Below are 16,736 nucleotides of genomic sequence, written 5' to 3' on the forward strand. Positions count from 1 at the left end.
GTATCTAACCAGCTTTTCCCAGTACTCGTTCCTGTTTTTCTTCATAACAACACCCCCCTTTTCTAATTCCTTGTCTTATTGGTCAAATTCAAATACCAATCAAACCCGTATCCAAGTGATTTGGAAAACTGTATTGCAAAATTACGTCACCTTTTTTTCTGGCCAATGAGATTTTTACTTGATTGTGACACTCCTAGATTCCGCGAAATTGTTACTCTGCAAAGAGAAAACAGGTCAGAAGTATAGCAAGTGAGAAACATAATGTATGGCAGTAAGAGATTAAGCCGAACAAACTGAGGAATTAGTTCTCTGTGGCTGCCAGGCAGCGGTGTAAACTATACGTAAGGATGTGTTCAGCATTTGGATCTTGAAACAAATTACGTTAATAAGTGTTTACACGTTTTAAGTCTGGCGGGTTCTATTTTTAATTTTAAAGGAATGTATTACCTGCTGTACTTTTAAAACCGGCCGCATTAAAGTAGACACGTGCTTGGTCATATATAGCAGATCGGGTATGTACCTCGTCTTATAAAAAGCAAAGGGCAGCCATAAAGCATACAGTTTACATCAGTTTACACCTAACCAGCATTCAGTATACGGATTGTTGTTTATTTGTTGGGATCATTGGATTTTGTGCTTGTATACCAGCAAAGAAGATAACAGAATGTCGGATGTTGATTTAGCAGCAGAATGCTTAGTTTCCATTTCTAACCGAGCAGCTATGCACAATTGTCCAGACTTGATTATGTCTGAAGATGCAGTCTCAAAAGATACCCAAGAAAATGGAACTTTACTCATGGTCGCAATGATTTTGCTGGACTTGAATAAATGTAAGCCGCTTTCACATATCTGCAACATTACTACCAGTCCTAACAGTACAGCTGTCAGTTGCTCAAGTGATAACGAGGTAGGAGAAAGCGACACCAGCAGCGAAACCGATCTTAAGGACACTACCCGTGATGATAAGTACGACTATGGAAGTAAAGAGAAATCGATAAATTTAAGAATCAGCAGCGGCAGCCGAGGGAAAATGAAACTGACTTGTGAAAAGAGACACCTCTGCCCATACTCTGGCTGTGGGAAAGTGTATGGGAAATCGTCTCACTTGAAGGCTCATTTCAGAGTGCACACTGGTTGGTATTTCATTATTCTCTCTCTGCCTAAAATTAATTTCATTAGAAATGTAGAGCTATAATTATTATTGAAACCAATCCAGCAGTCATAATGTTAAACGTTTCACTAGTGTATAGCGTTTTATTTTCAGACGTAGGTGGGCAGGCTTGTCCTGTGTTTGTGTGCTGCATCAGCAAGTGAATAAGCCTACGTCACTGACTGTCTTCTAACACAGCAATAGTGTTACATTTTATATCCCATTCCTTGATAGCAGTACAGTAAGTAAATGGGAAGATAAAATACGATTACATTAAAATATACAAACCAAAACGTAAATACAGCATTAATCTGTATCGTACCCAAGCTGTGGTTTGACCTCCCTGTTGAAATATATTTGTTTGGGGGGCGGGGTGTCTGAATGGGGGCTGGATGAGTTGCTTTGTGTGTGTGTGTGTGTGGTGGTGAAATTGTTGATACACAGTAGATGGGAACAACGTGTACTAGTTGTGAGAGTTGGGAAATCATGTGGGTGTGGATGTCCAGGACATGTGTATGTATCTGTTTCAGTAACCATGACATGCAGCCAATCTTGGAGATTGGCTATAATGCAGAAGTCAAGTAAAACCCAATCTCCGAACTCTACAGTTTAGTTTCCCCAAGGTTGCCCATTACTAATATATTGTAGCGGCGACGGAACTGGGGAGCACTCTCCCAACTTTAGCAGCACTCTCCGAAATAGGGGGTCACGCAGTAAAAGAGACCACAAGGGATTTGAGGTGTGCTAGAAAAGAGGAGGAGTCAGCTCTTCATAATGAAAAACAGTGAAGGTATCCTCTCTCGTCCAACCTCGACTACAGACAAACGGAACGGTGTGCAGAATCTGACCAATTTAGCCAATGGACGCGTTCACTGAGATCATTCTGCGCATATTCTGTGCAGAGTCTGACCAGTTTAACCAATGGTCTTCTAAGAATGATCTCCGTGAACACGTCCATTGGCTAATTTGGTCAGATTCTGCACATAATCTGCGCAGAATGATCTCCGTGAACGCACCCATAGAGAAGTGGATTAGAGAGCGTGGCTGCAGCCGATAGCAACCGGAGAATCATGCAGCACAGCACTCAGTTCGCTGTTAATCAGTTCTTTGTTGGCAAATAAAAACTGAGTTAGCCCTGAATTTCTGTCTCGCTTTGCTCATTTCGAAGATCGCTACAATATATAGAGGACAATACTACCAGTGCTCAGTAACTGTTTCGCGCTAAGCAAGGAATGTTTATTTATTATTTTTAATATACAGGCTCAGTAATAGTGTCGCGCTAAGCGGTGCATGGCAAAATAACGCAGGATACATTTCAGTGTAGTTGTCGAATTTAACGGACCGATGATAAAAAAAAAAAAAAAAAAAAACTTTGAAACAGGACTCGCTCAGCAAGGAGATACCCTAAGGGCAATGAACAGTGAGTAAACGAGATTCGCAAGAACGGGACTCTTGCTGTCCGATCAGTGGTTCTGACCGGACACTGCACAGATTCCCTTAAAACCGGATGTCCGGTCAAAAACCGGAAAGTTGGCAACCCAACCCCCACCATCAAGGACTGAAGTGGGGTCAGAACACATTTCTATGACATTTCCTGGAACCTGGGCAGGGTGCTGAAGTCACCTGTGCAGTGGAAAAACACAATAAGCACACACATGATTTACACTGAGGACATACTATTCAGCATAATGTCCTGACCTACTTTTTCAACCCATTTTGAGCACCTGCACATTTTTATTGTTTATCACTTTGCTCCCATCAAACATGACCACCATCCCTTATCTAAGAAGCCACTGCAATAGCAATTAAATAAAAGCCAAGAATGTGATCAACTTGACAGTGATTAATGATCAATTTGCTGAACAAATTCAAGGCTTGTAGTTATAGTTGTATCATATTTGACGTTCATATTGCAATTTATTTTAATTTGAGCTTCAAACTTTTTTTTTTTTTTTTTTTTTTAATATATATATATATATATATATATATATATATATATATATATATATATATATATATATATATATATATATATATTTAAAGGCCCTTAGCCTTTTTGGTGTTTGTAATACGTATCAGCAGTTTTAAGTTCTATTGATCCAATGTTGAATTTTATTGTTCTATTGATCCAATATTGACTTTTATTCATTTTTCCTATTGTTATTTAGCTCAATTGTGTCTGTTTAATGTTCAGCGTACAGGGACTTTTCTGATTTCCTCACACTGTGACCTTTCAACTCTATTGGCGCCACCTGTTCTGTAGAATGATATAGACTAGCAGGTGGAACGCCATGTAAGAGAGTTGACAAGGTTGCAGATTAGGACCCAAGAGTTATTGTACACCATAAAACAAGAAAGGTTAAAAAAAACAAACATATAATTGCTTTTACAGCTATGTAATGGTAAGGCATGTGTGTGAATGTGTTGGCTTTTTTTTTTTTTTAGCTGAAATGATGAACCATGCTTTCTTCCTGACATGCTTGGGCAGGACAGTTCAGATATACCTTTAGTTTCAGAAAGTTGTCTCAGTAGTAACTGCATGATTGATGGGAAACTAATGGAGTTTTAGTATCTATTAAACTATTCCTTAATAAAGCAGAAGTGTTGAACAGACTGACTGGGCATGATGAGATCTTAATTTTTAGTTCTAGCTATAGCTCAGCTGCATGCTGATTGCTAAGCCATAATGCACTTCAGTACCTCAGCTGTACAGTAGCTTAAAGCAGGGCGTTGTTATAAACATGACAGTTATGTTTTACTATGTTAGGATTAGGTCGAAAAGGTGTACATTTGTTTAAGTGGAAAGTATTGTCTTTCTTTTACAAGCTAAGACATGTGCCCATGACTTACTAATATATTTTCTTTTCAAAGGTGAAAGACCCTTTCCATGCACATGGCCCAATTGCTCCAAAAAGTTCTCCCGCTCAGATGAACTGACCCGACACTACCGGACCCATACTGGGGAAAAACGGTTCAGCTGCCCGCTTTGTGAGAAGTGTTTCATGAGGAGCGATCACTTAACTAAACACGCCCGGCGCCACTCAGACTTTAACCCCAGCATGATTAAAAATGCTGGCTGGAGGGCACGCTCTTCTGCCTCATTGTCTTCAGAACCTGGAGTCTTTTACCAGGCATCAAAAAAACACTGATTGTGATCTCCACAGAAAAAAAGTGCCCGGTAAACTCACCTCTAATATTGTGTAGGGGAAGTTTTTCAACTTAAAAATGTCCAATTGTAGTATACAGTTTCACTGCTGTGTTTACCTTTAACATCGCGATTGAAGAAATAACCAGGTGATCCTGATGTGACTGAAACCCTAGCTGTGTCAGTTCTGAGCAAGAACTTTTTTGTTTTCTTTGTTATCCTTTAGAACAGCTTGTTAAGAGCAGAATGTTATATTTCAAGGCCTAATCTGGTAGTGATATGTTACAGAGGTTTTTGCCATGGATATACCAGTAGGTCTTCTTTTTGTGTTTTGTCAACAGGTTGTTGAGATTCCAGGGGAATTGCAAGTTTTTCAAACTTTTACTATGGACTTCCCAGTCAAGGCATTGACAATTTTGAGAAGATGCATCTGCCTTCATTCATCAATTCACATAACAATGGTCACTTTAGTTGTGAATCAGTACAGGCAGGCCTCGCACTTACGACACAATTGGTTCCTGAAAGTCGCGTTGTAAGTCGAAGCGTCGTAAATCGAAGCACATTTTCCCATAGAACAATGTTATAAATTGGGGTTACCGTCCTGACTCTTCAGCCAGATAATGTAGTTTTACAAAAATGACCCGTTGTATTGTACTCATGCAAATATCTATTTATTTATTTATTTACACTCAGCCCGGTGATTACGCGCATATTACTCAGACAACTACCTGGCTTGTTTAGAAGTACAGACTAGGGGCTTTCCAATGACATGCTGAGTGTGTGTGTATGCGATAATCCTAGCCAGAACTACGGTCGCGTGAAGTTAAACCCCTCATCATGTGACAGAGTTCACAGCTTAGGTTTCGTTTTGAGTCCATTGCTCTTATCAGTCATTGTTAAGGGCAAATAAATTAAAAAAAAAAAAAAAAACCGCTAAACTAAGTCAGTGCAATCACTGCAGGTGCTGCGGTTGTTACACCGAGCATGCGCACATGACGCATGGCTCAGGCCTCGCCATGCCGTAAATGTCCGTATCTATGTCGTAAAGTCGAAGTACGGTAAAAATGCAAGAGTCGTAAGTGCCGTGCGTTGTAAATCAAAGCGTCGTAAGTGGAGGCGTCATAGGTCGAGGATCGACTGTACTTTGAATCTCTTCCAAAGCATTCACCCAGTATGCAGAGTGTGTTAGCATTAATTCATGGTTTTCACTTTTTTTTTTTTTCTTCCTGGGCATAGAGTTTTTGAGATGTGCGCTTAGTGAAAATCTTCAGAAATGGCCTTCACAGAAAATCCAAGTTTGTAACAATTTACAGGCATATTTCAAAAGCCTGAAGTTTGGGATAATAGATACAAGAAGTTTTGTTGCATTGAAAAAATGTAGCTTTTAACTGCTTAACCGACTTTTCAATCCTAAAGCAATAGAATATATATGGAAAATTGTAAATTTAATAAAAAGTGGGATTTTATTGCTTTTAGTATTACAACTATTCAACTTCAAAACACCTACAATCAGATTTCTATGGTAAAACTAAGACACCAAGTAAAAACATGTTAAGGCGGCACTTGCCAAAACATTCTTCTTGACTTAGTTTTTCTTATACTATTAAAACTGTACCACCCGTTTAATAATTATTTAAGCCTAGTGTGTGTAATGTATAATGATTACAATGGCACATTCACCCTAACATACTGCAGTAAAAGTGTCTCAGAGCAAACACAAAAATATGACCACAGACTTGTCCAGTGACTCGTGGAAATTATGTTTTATTTTATACTAGAATAACCACAAAGACTTTCTTTATTATTATTAAGCATTATACACAAACTTATAGTGTATCATTTCAGCCTCAGGTCATCTGTAGTTTATAATGCCAAATGGTTATTAACCCAAAGAGTTTAAAATTTGAATTATTGAATCAGATGGTTGAGGTACAGTTATATTCTGACCACCAAGGGGCACTGTATACAACTAGAGTAAAATGCTTTCCAAATTAAAAGGGACAGAATGTGTCCTGAATGGTAAAATTGCTTTTTATGGCCACTGGTCATAAAAGGCTATTTGTTCTTGGAAAAGTCCCACAACTACTGCACAAGCAGATTATTCGAATTGAGCTCTCCACAGAAATCAGGTGCTGATAATCATGGGAGTGTCATTGGGCTAATTTACCATTCAAAGTGAAACAAATGAAGAAACAGCTGCTTTGATTTGTGTTGATTTCTGCTTTTTGTAGACTCTGGAGAACTGAAATCTACACAAATCAGGTAGCTGTTTGTTCAATGGATTCACTTTGAATGACAAATTAGCCTAATCAACGCTAATGCCAGCACCTGATTTCTGTTGAGAGCTCAATTCTAATAATCAGTTCACGCAGCTCTGCCGACAACAGTCAATCAACATAGACTCTGAATGTATTAAAAAGACTGTCAAGTTATCAGAACTAGAGAAAGGGTTACTTGTAGATGGCTGTGCGTTTGTGGTCGTGCACAATTTTTGAATGTTTGAAGGCAACAGCTCATAACTTTATTTTTCTAGGTGAGAATGTTTTGGACGGTAAAATGGTTTAATTTCCTTATCTGTAAAAGAAACAAATGTAAAAAAATTCTTAGCCCAGCCAGCACAATCCATCCACGTGCTGCATGCTTCAGCCTTTTCTTCACACTGCTAAATTTTGTTTGTGTATTTGTATATTTGATATTGTATATTTTTGTACTATGGTTAATATGTGCGTATGTGTGTGTATGTGTAATGTTTGTTAGAAACATACTGTTCTCATACTTTCTTTTGTAATGAAACAACATTCACTGTAAAATGTATGATAAAACACAATCCCTTATTAATTGAACATGTGATTGTGTTTTATGCTTGTTGCATCCTGCATAATATATTTGGAAACAAGTATTGCTAATTATGGTGTATATTCTTTTAATTGGTTGGTTTGAGTGGGGTATTTAATTAAGTGCATGTTAAAATATTTCTGGGGAATATAAAAAGAAAAGCTGTACTATAAAAACTTGGTATGCATTTTAAAACAAATGTTGTACTGTTAACTTGTGCTCTAAAGTCTATCCAGCAGACTAATGTAACAATGCAATAATGTTATTTTTCTCCATGTTAGTGTATGCTGCTATTAATTTAGTAACACTATGAAAAAGTCTATGTACCATATAATAGCTTTCAGGATGAAAAGGGTAAAAAAACATACCACCAATAGAAGTTTTCAACTGTAATTTTTTTATTATTATTTAGTGTAACTTAAATGAGTGACCAGCTTTGTGGATTATTTTCATTATCAAATTAAGTCAAGTTGCGTTCATACTTGTGCATTTGCAAGAAATGTTTACTCATATGTTTATGAAATGTTTTACTTCATTTAAAAAGGAACATATATAACCCCCCCCCCCCCCCCCCCCAACATACTTGAAATTCTATAATTTAAAACCATATGACTTGGGATTTGCTAAGGCCAGGGATACACTTGAAACTTTTTCTCGGTAACTCAAATTGACAATAATAAATATTGTGACAGGGTCTTCCTCGGGTCACGCGTGTGGGTAGCCGCTGTTCAAGCATACAGAGAGACTGAGGTTGGTGTTGAAACGCCGGCACAGGGGCGCAGGATTTATTAACAAAAACAGAAAGTGAAAGTAAAATAAAGGCGGTCATGTGACGTTACCAGCGATGGTAACGCACAGAGGACAGATACAGAAAACCGTACAAAAAGTGCAAAATAAAACACAATACCCCAAACTATAACTCAAAAGGTGCCGTGAAAACGGCAGGCCTTGCAGCAGCCCCGATCACAGCGATCAACATGCTTTTATACTGACGCTCCGCTGAGACACGCCCACCTGCCTGCTGGAACAGCTGATTGCTTTCAGCTGCTGCTCCACGCAGACGGGTAATCGTCCCCAGCGGAGCGCCACAGCAGCTAAACAATTAAATCAATATTAACAATTAACACAAAGACATACAATAAACTACATATTCCATTGTGCAAGGCTTACGCTTTGCCACATAAATATTGACCGTTTTTCACTACTTGAGTTGTCAACAATTTTTTGATTGGCAATCGAGTTGCTGAAATAGACTACTGCACTATCGTCAGCAATTCAATTGACAATTTATCTACATGTCTGTCTGTTTAGCCAATGATATTGCATTATCTAATCACCTTATTTCATTCCCAATTTTACCAAATAAGAAGTATGGCTACAGACAAGTGGACACATGAGGGCACTTTACAGATGGGCAGAATATAAAGAAAACAACAGAAAAACAATTAAAAAAAGACAATTAGCAAATATTTGCAGAGGTAAACAAACTTACGAAAAAAGAGACTGCCAGACGATCCAGCAGAAATCGACCCACTCGTATTTATATTTTGTCTTGCAATGATCGGACTCACTCAAGTCAATAAATCTTAATATGTGGACAGGGCCATACATAAAAAATGACTGAGTCCTACAGGATCCTCCAAATGCAGTTATTGCATCAAAGTATGTCCTCCATGCTTGTTTCAAGTTTTTCTACGCCAACGTCTTTTCAAAACTATTCCAATTATAATAGCAGCTGCTGAAACATGTTTACTGCAAACAGACGCAATCTTAAAATTACTTAAAATAATCGTTAATTCTTCAGTGTGCGTGTGGCACATTTAGCAACAGCAATTCAGTTGTACATTTTTTGTTGTCAACTAAACTACAACACAAATTGCATGTGTATCTCTGGGAATCACTTTTTGAATTGTAAATTGAACCAAAATAAAATCCTAAATGTGGTTATTTAGGACTGTCCCTGTAATCTATACACGCAGGCATCAGGTATGAGAGATTTTCAGTTGATTGTTCATGTGTCATTTTGATTGTAAAAACATATCTTTGAACAGAACATGTAAACCAAGAGGAGCTACAGACTGGTGCATCCCGCAATGTAATGTATATAAAAGTGTGAAAAAGTGTATGAAACAATAAATGACACACTGTCTTACTAGATCTTCATGAATATTTCTGCTGAAACAAATGTGATAAACCATTGCCATTTTCTTGGCAACTTAAGAATATTGAAAAAGAACCCTGTCATTAATTGACAAGATTTTCAATTGATAAAACGAGTATTTATTTTCAGCAATTCAGTTGACAATTTTTTTAAAACCATAAAACATACACACAGACATTTGTATACAAAATGCACAGAATTGAGATCAAATAACAAACATGCAAATTGCTCAAGACCAGTCTATGTTAATTTAACCAATAGCTCTCACACAACCATCTGATGTGACAGATTTATCATTATTCAAGTTTTAGATGCAGCAGTTTTGACATCGATGTAAGATTACACTATGTAACACAATTTTTGTTCCTGGGTAGTAAGTGTTATTTCCTAATTGCTTATACCTCAAAAGTATAGAAAATGGCTATTATTCCCCACAAACTTTGCTTTTGTGATCAGGACAGTGATATTTCAAAATATCACTATTTTGTATAATCGTAAATCTCGAAAAACTACTCACTTCTAAATCTTTTGTAGTCGTTTTTGTATTACTTTAGTATAAATACATGTTAATTTGGATTCATATGTTGTTTTTTTCTGACTTTATGTGAACGAAAAGACACACATTTGCCTGTTTTCCCATTGGAAATAGTGATATTTTGAAATATCACTGTACTGGTCACAAAAGCAAAGTTTGTGGGGAATAATAGGCATTTTCTATACTTTTGAGGCATAAGCAATTAGGAAATAACACTTACTACCCAGGAACAAAAAAAAATAAAAAATTGTTACACTGTGTTATCCCAGTAATCAATCGCAAAACACACACATATATATATATATATATATATATATATATATATATATTGTGAGCAGGTAGGTGCACACGAAGAAAACAGACAGTAGTTTCCAAAACAAAGCAAGTCTATTTCAATATTCAATACAGCTTGCTCTTATATTGCAATGTCAAAAAGAAAGTAAACAGTTCAAACAAGATTTCAAACAAAAACAAAACCACCAAAACAAACATGCTGATGTAAACCAACTGGACCAATAACCACGTCCAGTTGGTGAATAGGTAATTCCACCTGGGTTTTGGGTTTTTCCTAGCTTGCTTGGTTTCTTCTTTAGGAACCCTTCTCCTACCCTTATTCTGCAGTCCAGTCCCTTTGCGAATCCCAGCAGCGGACAGGCCGTTCCTCGTAGCCCCTGTAGAGAACATGGAATTGCAGATGCAAAGGACCACAATGTTATCCGACACTGATTCCAGTTATCCCATTCCGGTCTTATTGTAGATAATCCTCAGAAGTTCTCAGGCAGGCAAACAAAACAACCAACCTACCAGACTGGTGGCACATGCTCCCTTTTACCAGCCAGGCATTTGGCTGTTACAGGCTACAGGTGTGGGCCAATTAAGGCCAATGATAGTCTAACAATAGTCAAACCCTAATTGCTTACCTAACCACACCTGCTGCCTGTCGGTCCGTTAACTCCTTGACCTCATGGCAGGCATGTATGCTGCCCACAGATCCATCTGATCATTACTGGCAACCTCTGTGGGCTCATACCAAGCCTGCCATGAACGGCTCCTGGTGGTAAACTTGTGAGCTGGCTCACAATATATATACACACATACATACACACACCAAAACATACATGATTGGTTAGTGCGATAGTTGTGATTATATGGGTGGGAATAAATAACGTGCTTTCAGTTTACTTTAACAGTCATTTAATGGTCACATTTTGATAGTTTTAAATTTTGATTGTTTTACAGCAGTGTCCTGCAGCTGCTCAGTGGGTCCCTCTCTCTTTAGACAGATGGCTTACAGGGAGAGGGTGTTTTTAGAGGCATTTCTTAAACAACCAAGTCAGCGATTTCTTATTTTAACAAAAAAACAAAAAAAAAAAAAATGCAGCACATATATATATATATATATATATATATATATATATATATATATATATATATATATATATATATATATATATATATATATATATATATATTTTTTTAATATATATAAATTATATATATATATATATATATATATATATAATATATATATATATTTAAAAATATAATGAGTCAGAAAACGTCAGATTTTAATAAATTTAATTAACAAAAAAACCTTTTAATGCAAAATATCGTACAAGTTTGTATGCATAGCACACAAAACAAGAACAGAAACGGTTTCATAATTTTCTTGTACAAATACATTTATATGTGGTACTTTTAATATGGAGACTATTTATTCTACAAACAAAATCAATACAACAGAACAATGGATCCCAGTTGAGGATTGCTGTCTTTTCAATGGCTCTACGAATTTGTCCTGTAGGCACATACAAAGCCATTTTTATTACCCAATTCTTAGGCCCCAAAGACCCCCCCCCATTTCAAATATCTAATTCAGAACATATGGTTTCTAGTGGCCATACAAAAGTGGAAAATGTTTATCTCAAATGATAACAATTAAGGAAGCTCCTATCTAATTTTGGAGTTCCTATGAGAATTATTTTTTTCATCTATACCCTTAACTTACTGTATTAACTGGAAACACAGTACATGTCAATATTTAAATTGGAAAAGCTGTTGGAGTATTCAATATTGCTGGCATGAACACACAATAGTATAACACATAATAATTAAAACTTAAAATCAGCAAACACATTTTACTGTGTTTAACAAAAAATACCAATGTTTCAATTCCTTAATTTCTTATATAACAAAACAATTCAACCTTTCAAATAAAGTTTGTAACATTGCATACAAATAAACCAAGCCAACAGCTTTTGATAACCACAGATTGTACTGTATTAACTGTATTGCAGACAATACAGTAAATTATTGATGCTCCCTTCAGAATCCCCAGCGAAGACCGGCCACTTCCTACAGCCAGGCGTTCGCCTACACTCCCTGCACACCAAAAGCCTGTGCCAGGTGAGCCAAGCAGGGACCCCAATAATACAATTCTTAAGTCTTGCATATAGATTTGTGTTGAGCTCTATTTTTTTTTTTGGATCTCATTTTGGAATCTTTCTTGCACTATATATTGTATTTGTTATACAGTATAATTAGAATACTCCATGAGCACTCATGGAGCTAAGTCTTTATTTGACTCATTAGGACGTTGGAGATAACCTACTTGTTGCAACAGCAGTCCAAGAACATTCATTAAATATCCTCTAGATACATAAATAATAAAGAAGTACTGAGAAGTGGTTCCCTTGCAAGCTGTGCGCACCACCATTTCAAAAACTCACCGTTCGTTAATTGGGTCCATACCCTGAGAAAGAAGGAAACATTTTAAATAATTTTTTATATATAAAAAAAAATTAAATTACCTTAACCTACTCCAGTATCTTTAAATACAGAGATGATGAAGACATTATGAAACCAGTACCATCCTCACACAATCTTCTGTCATTTTGAGCATGGCAGGTAAATGCTGCCTCCCTTCCACTTGCCTGATTAATTTCATCCACTACCTGGAAAGGGCAGTGGTTGAGCTCCTGCAGCGACATGAGGTACAGCATGGTGGAAACACTGCGCTCGCCGCCGCTCTGATGATATGGAGTGAGCTCATGGAGCTGGGTGCTGCTGCGAAACTTCACTCGAATATGAATTCCATACTTGTCATATTCCTCCTAAAAATAAAGAAATACATTTATTTATTTTTTTAACTGAGCTTAAAAGAAAATAATTAGTCGAGTCTAAAATAGTATATTGTACATTCTGTTCTGAAATAGAACTATCATCCCATTTCATATCCACATCTTAAGTTCCACAGGTATATATAACATCTTGTTTACTGCTACAGGAGTAATACCCTGCATGTACAGTGAGAATCTGTTAAACACAGTGTATGCTATAGAGAATACTGCATCTTAACAAAGCCCATCATTAAAGTCAATGTACATTCTTTACGGATTTTACCTGCACCATTTTTATCTTGGCCCTTAAGGGAAAGAACACTTTCTTGCCTCGTTTTCTGAATGTATGTCCACCTCTCCAGCACACTGCATGGAACTGAAGAAATCACCAAACTTCTCATTGATTTGCTCTACAAGCTGTTTCAGTGGATTTAACCACCTTTCTTTTACTTGCAATCAACACAAAACAATGGAGGAACACCTGTGTCACACTGACAAGACATTTTAGTTACACACTATGAAACTCTTGATATGCCTCTAATGAACAAGCATTCTACAGCTTATTTCTTTCTTTTAATTGAGACAAGTGATTATATATATATATATTATATATATATATATATATATATATATATATATATATATATTCTATATCATATATAGCCGGATAAATAAATAGTTTGTTCCTAAAAGCCAAAAATGAACACAGTTTCACATGTTCATATAATCTTAAAAGAGTACATGTAGTGGTGTTCTGAAAAATACATTGTTACATGTCCCCTTGTGTTGCTACAACTATTTAAATAACATACCTGTAATTTTTCTTTCACTGTTTACATCCTGGCAACTTCTTACACGTATAAGTTTCGTCTATTTCAAAGCTCTTTTCAGCATGTCAGCTCCGGTGCACTGGGGTTTGAGGACAAGGTGTGTCCTCCGTTGACTGCAGGAAGAGCAATTTGAAGAAAAAAAAAACACAGGTGTTCTGGATTTTGATGTGGTGTGCGATATTAGGGGTCGTTATTGAGGTCTACACGGTTGTGAGGGAAAAAAAGTAATCCTGTTTTTCAAGAGAACAAAAATTCTACAATTTGCAGCAATCACTTTGATCGTAATGCATTTTATTGTATCCCTTAGGATGAGCCCATGTAAGGGTGGTATGTATTTACAATGAGCATAATCTACAATTAAGGCTTCCGATTTTCAGTTTTATAATAAAACATCACTCCCGACATAAAAAAAAATGAAACTGGTGTATAGCCAATAAACACCGGAAGAGGTTATTCAATTCATGTGGATTTCACAGTTTTCCCCATTAAAAAAAAAAAACAAACAAACACCTAGTACAACAAAAATAAATAAAACAAACTACCTTTCTGTGCAGTTGGGCAATGTCCCTCCTTCCTGACTCATATCTATCATTGATTCATTCTGAATACTTTAAACCCGCCCCAACTACTGAAAAATAGAACAATTAGAAATTATTGAAATTTTTACTGCCCAAATACTTTTGTCTGTGGCTGTGTGTGCGTGTGTATATCTCATATATATATATATATATATATATATATATATATATATATATATATATATATATATATATATATATTGCAACTAAAGAGTTGATTGCAGATTAATGTTTTTTACAATTTAAGAATTGCGTACAATTCAATTTTTTATATAAGAGACAGAGAGAGAGAGAGAGAGAGAGAGAGAGAGAGAGAGAGAGAGAGAGAGAGAGAGAGAGACAGAGAGAGAGAGAGATTTTCTCCACGGCAGTCCAATCATTAGTGAGCAGAGGCAGGGCACAAATATGCTAGGGTGCACGGTGTAAGAACAGCTGAATTTCGCACGATACTGCTATTATAGAGATCATTATAATATAGTTTTTAAAAAATGTCAGACAACGGAGACACTGTAGCATTTTCAAGAAGAACTTTCTCAGAAAAATTAGAGATTGTTAAAAAAAAAGAAAGGGGGGGAAGTATATACCACAAATACCCGAACTGACACAGGAAGGGAAGGGATATATACTCACCATTTCCAACATTCAAATTATGAAAAGTATCCATGGCTTACCGGTAATTGTCAATTGAAAAATACTACTATAACGGTCTTTCGTTCAGTACAGAAAAGGTGGTATGGAACAGCACTGGCTACAGCAGTCTATATGTCTATCGAAGTCAGGACAAAAACACCATAACACATGAATACACAACAGTACTCACACGTTTGGTCACCATCACAACTGTTGCAAGAAACTGGGGTTCCATATTCTGCAGGTGTTAACATACCTCTACCTTACAAGCATTTTTATTCGTCCTTATCGCAATTCAGTTTATTAAAACAGTGATGTGTTTTAAGGACGGTAACAATTTGATAAAATAAAAATGCTTGTAAGTGCAGAGAGGTATATTAACACCAGCAGAATATGGAACCCCAGTTTCTTGCAACAGTTGTGATGGTGACCAAACGTGTGAGTACCGTTGTGTGTGTGTGTGTGTGTGTGTGTGTGTGTGTGTGTGTGTGTGTGTATGTGTATATATATATATATATATATATATATATATATATATATATATATATATATATATATATATATATAGCTTAAAATGAACAGTTGCATTTAAGAAATGTAGAACCAGCACAGCAACAAATACAAATACACTTATGCCACATGCCATTAAAAAAATGCACTGGAAACTTAAAGAAAACAATTAATGAAGGGCTGTATTGCAGTTGTACTCGTAAATACTGACACTTGCTTTTACAAGGAGATGCAGCAATTTTGTAAAGAAGCAAGCACAGTAATTTAAGAGCACCGTCACCTTTATGTAAAACAGTATGTAGCCCGAGTTTTGTCCTAAAGTAGGATAGGTGTTGCGGGGGGAGGGGGGGAGTTTATTTCTCAAACTGACCATTTAAAAATTGTGACAGCAGAACACACAGAAATACTTGGAAGTGTAATTAGGAAGTGTACTATGTAATGCAGCTCACTTGATTGCAGAAAACAGAAAACAAAAATGCCATTTACTAAATTTAGCTCAGACTGTGCTAATGAAAATATGACAATGTCCTTGCTGTTGTGTATTTAATATCGTAAATATAGCAGCACAAACTCACTGCAATTTAAACTTTTTTTTTTACTGAAGAATAAACGGTACGTAAATCATAAGGGCTGTCTGTGTTGCATGCTGTCAGAGCAGGATGTCACTAACACTGAGCATGGCAGCTGCAGCATGCTGTCTCCATATTACTGAACAACTGTACTATACACAACACTTGTAAAATATAAAAAATATAAAACATGCATATTTCATGAACAGATTAACCATTCATCAGAATGAGGCAACAAACAAGAGCGTACAGACACAAATCTGATTGTAATGGGGTAGGTCTCGGTTTTACAACAGCAGCTTAAGATTGCACATAGTTATTGCTACACCTGGTGGTCCCTGCTGGAAACACTGGTACTTGAGATGAAAAGGTTGAAAACCACTGGTCTATGGCATAAACAAAACAAATCATACATACAGGCCTATTTCGCGATGGTTAAACGCTGTCAAAATACATTTCACTTTGTTTTTCTCTTTTGTAAGACACTGGTACCCAAGTTCACAAACACAGGCAGACCTTTACAAAGACAGCTGTTCATGAGGACGATCAAGTGACCATTGATTAATTTTCCCCTGACGCGCAATGACTCCCCCCCCCAGCCAGAAATTAATTTGTGTTAAGTAAGGCCGTTTACATGTTACATGTTAATTTGGATTCATATGTTATTTTTTTCT

General features: G+C 36.5%; 2 protein-coding genes across 2 annotated transcripts; one reads left to right on the plus strand and one right to left on the minus strand.

The window, feature by feature from the left end:
• The first annotated feature begins 225 nt into the window (after positions 1–225).
• On the plus strand, positions 226–4,863 carry klf9 (Kruppel-like factor 9). The gene is made up of 2 exons (XM_041256408.1): positions 226–1,133; positions 4,022–4,863. The coding sequence occupies exons 1-2, from the start codon at positions 665–667 to the stop codon at positions 4,297–4,299; spliced, it is 747 nt and encodes a 248-aa protein (XP_041112342.1). The 5' UTR covers positions 226–664; the 3' UTR covers positions 4,300–4,863.
• A 6,558-nt stretch (positions 4,864–11,421) lies between these two features.
• LOC121319215 (structural maintenance of chromosomes protein 5-like) lies at positions 11,422–14,330 on the minus strand. Its single transcript, XM_041256418.1, has 5 exons — positions 13,758–14,330; positions 13,229–13,321; positions 12,760–12,939; positions 12,556–12,578; positions 11,422–11,624 (listed from the first exon to the last, which is right to left on the minus strand). Exons 2-5 carry the CDS (start codon positions 13,235–13,237, stop codon positions 11,612–11,614), a joined length of 225 nt encoding a protein of 74 aa, XP_041112352.1. The 5' UTR covers positions 13,238–13,321; positions 13,758–14,330; the 3' UTR covers positions 11,422–11,611.
• Positions 14,331–16,736: the final 2,406 nt, after the last annotated feature.

Source organism: Polyodon spathula, chromosome 1 (genome assembly GCF_017654505.1).
Source record: "Polyodon spathula isolate WHYD16114869_AA chromosome 1, ASM1765450v1, whole genome shotgun sequence".
NCBI lineage: Eukaryota > Metazoa > Chordata > Actinopteri > Acipenseriformes > Polyodontidae > Polyodon > Polyodon spathula.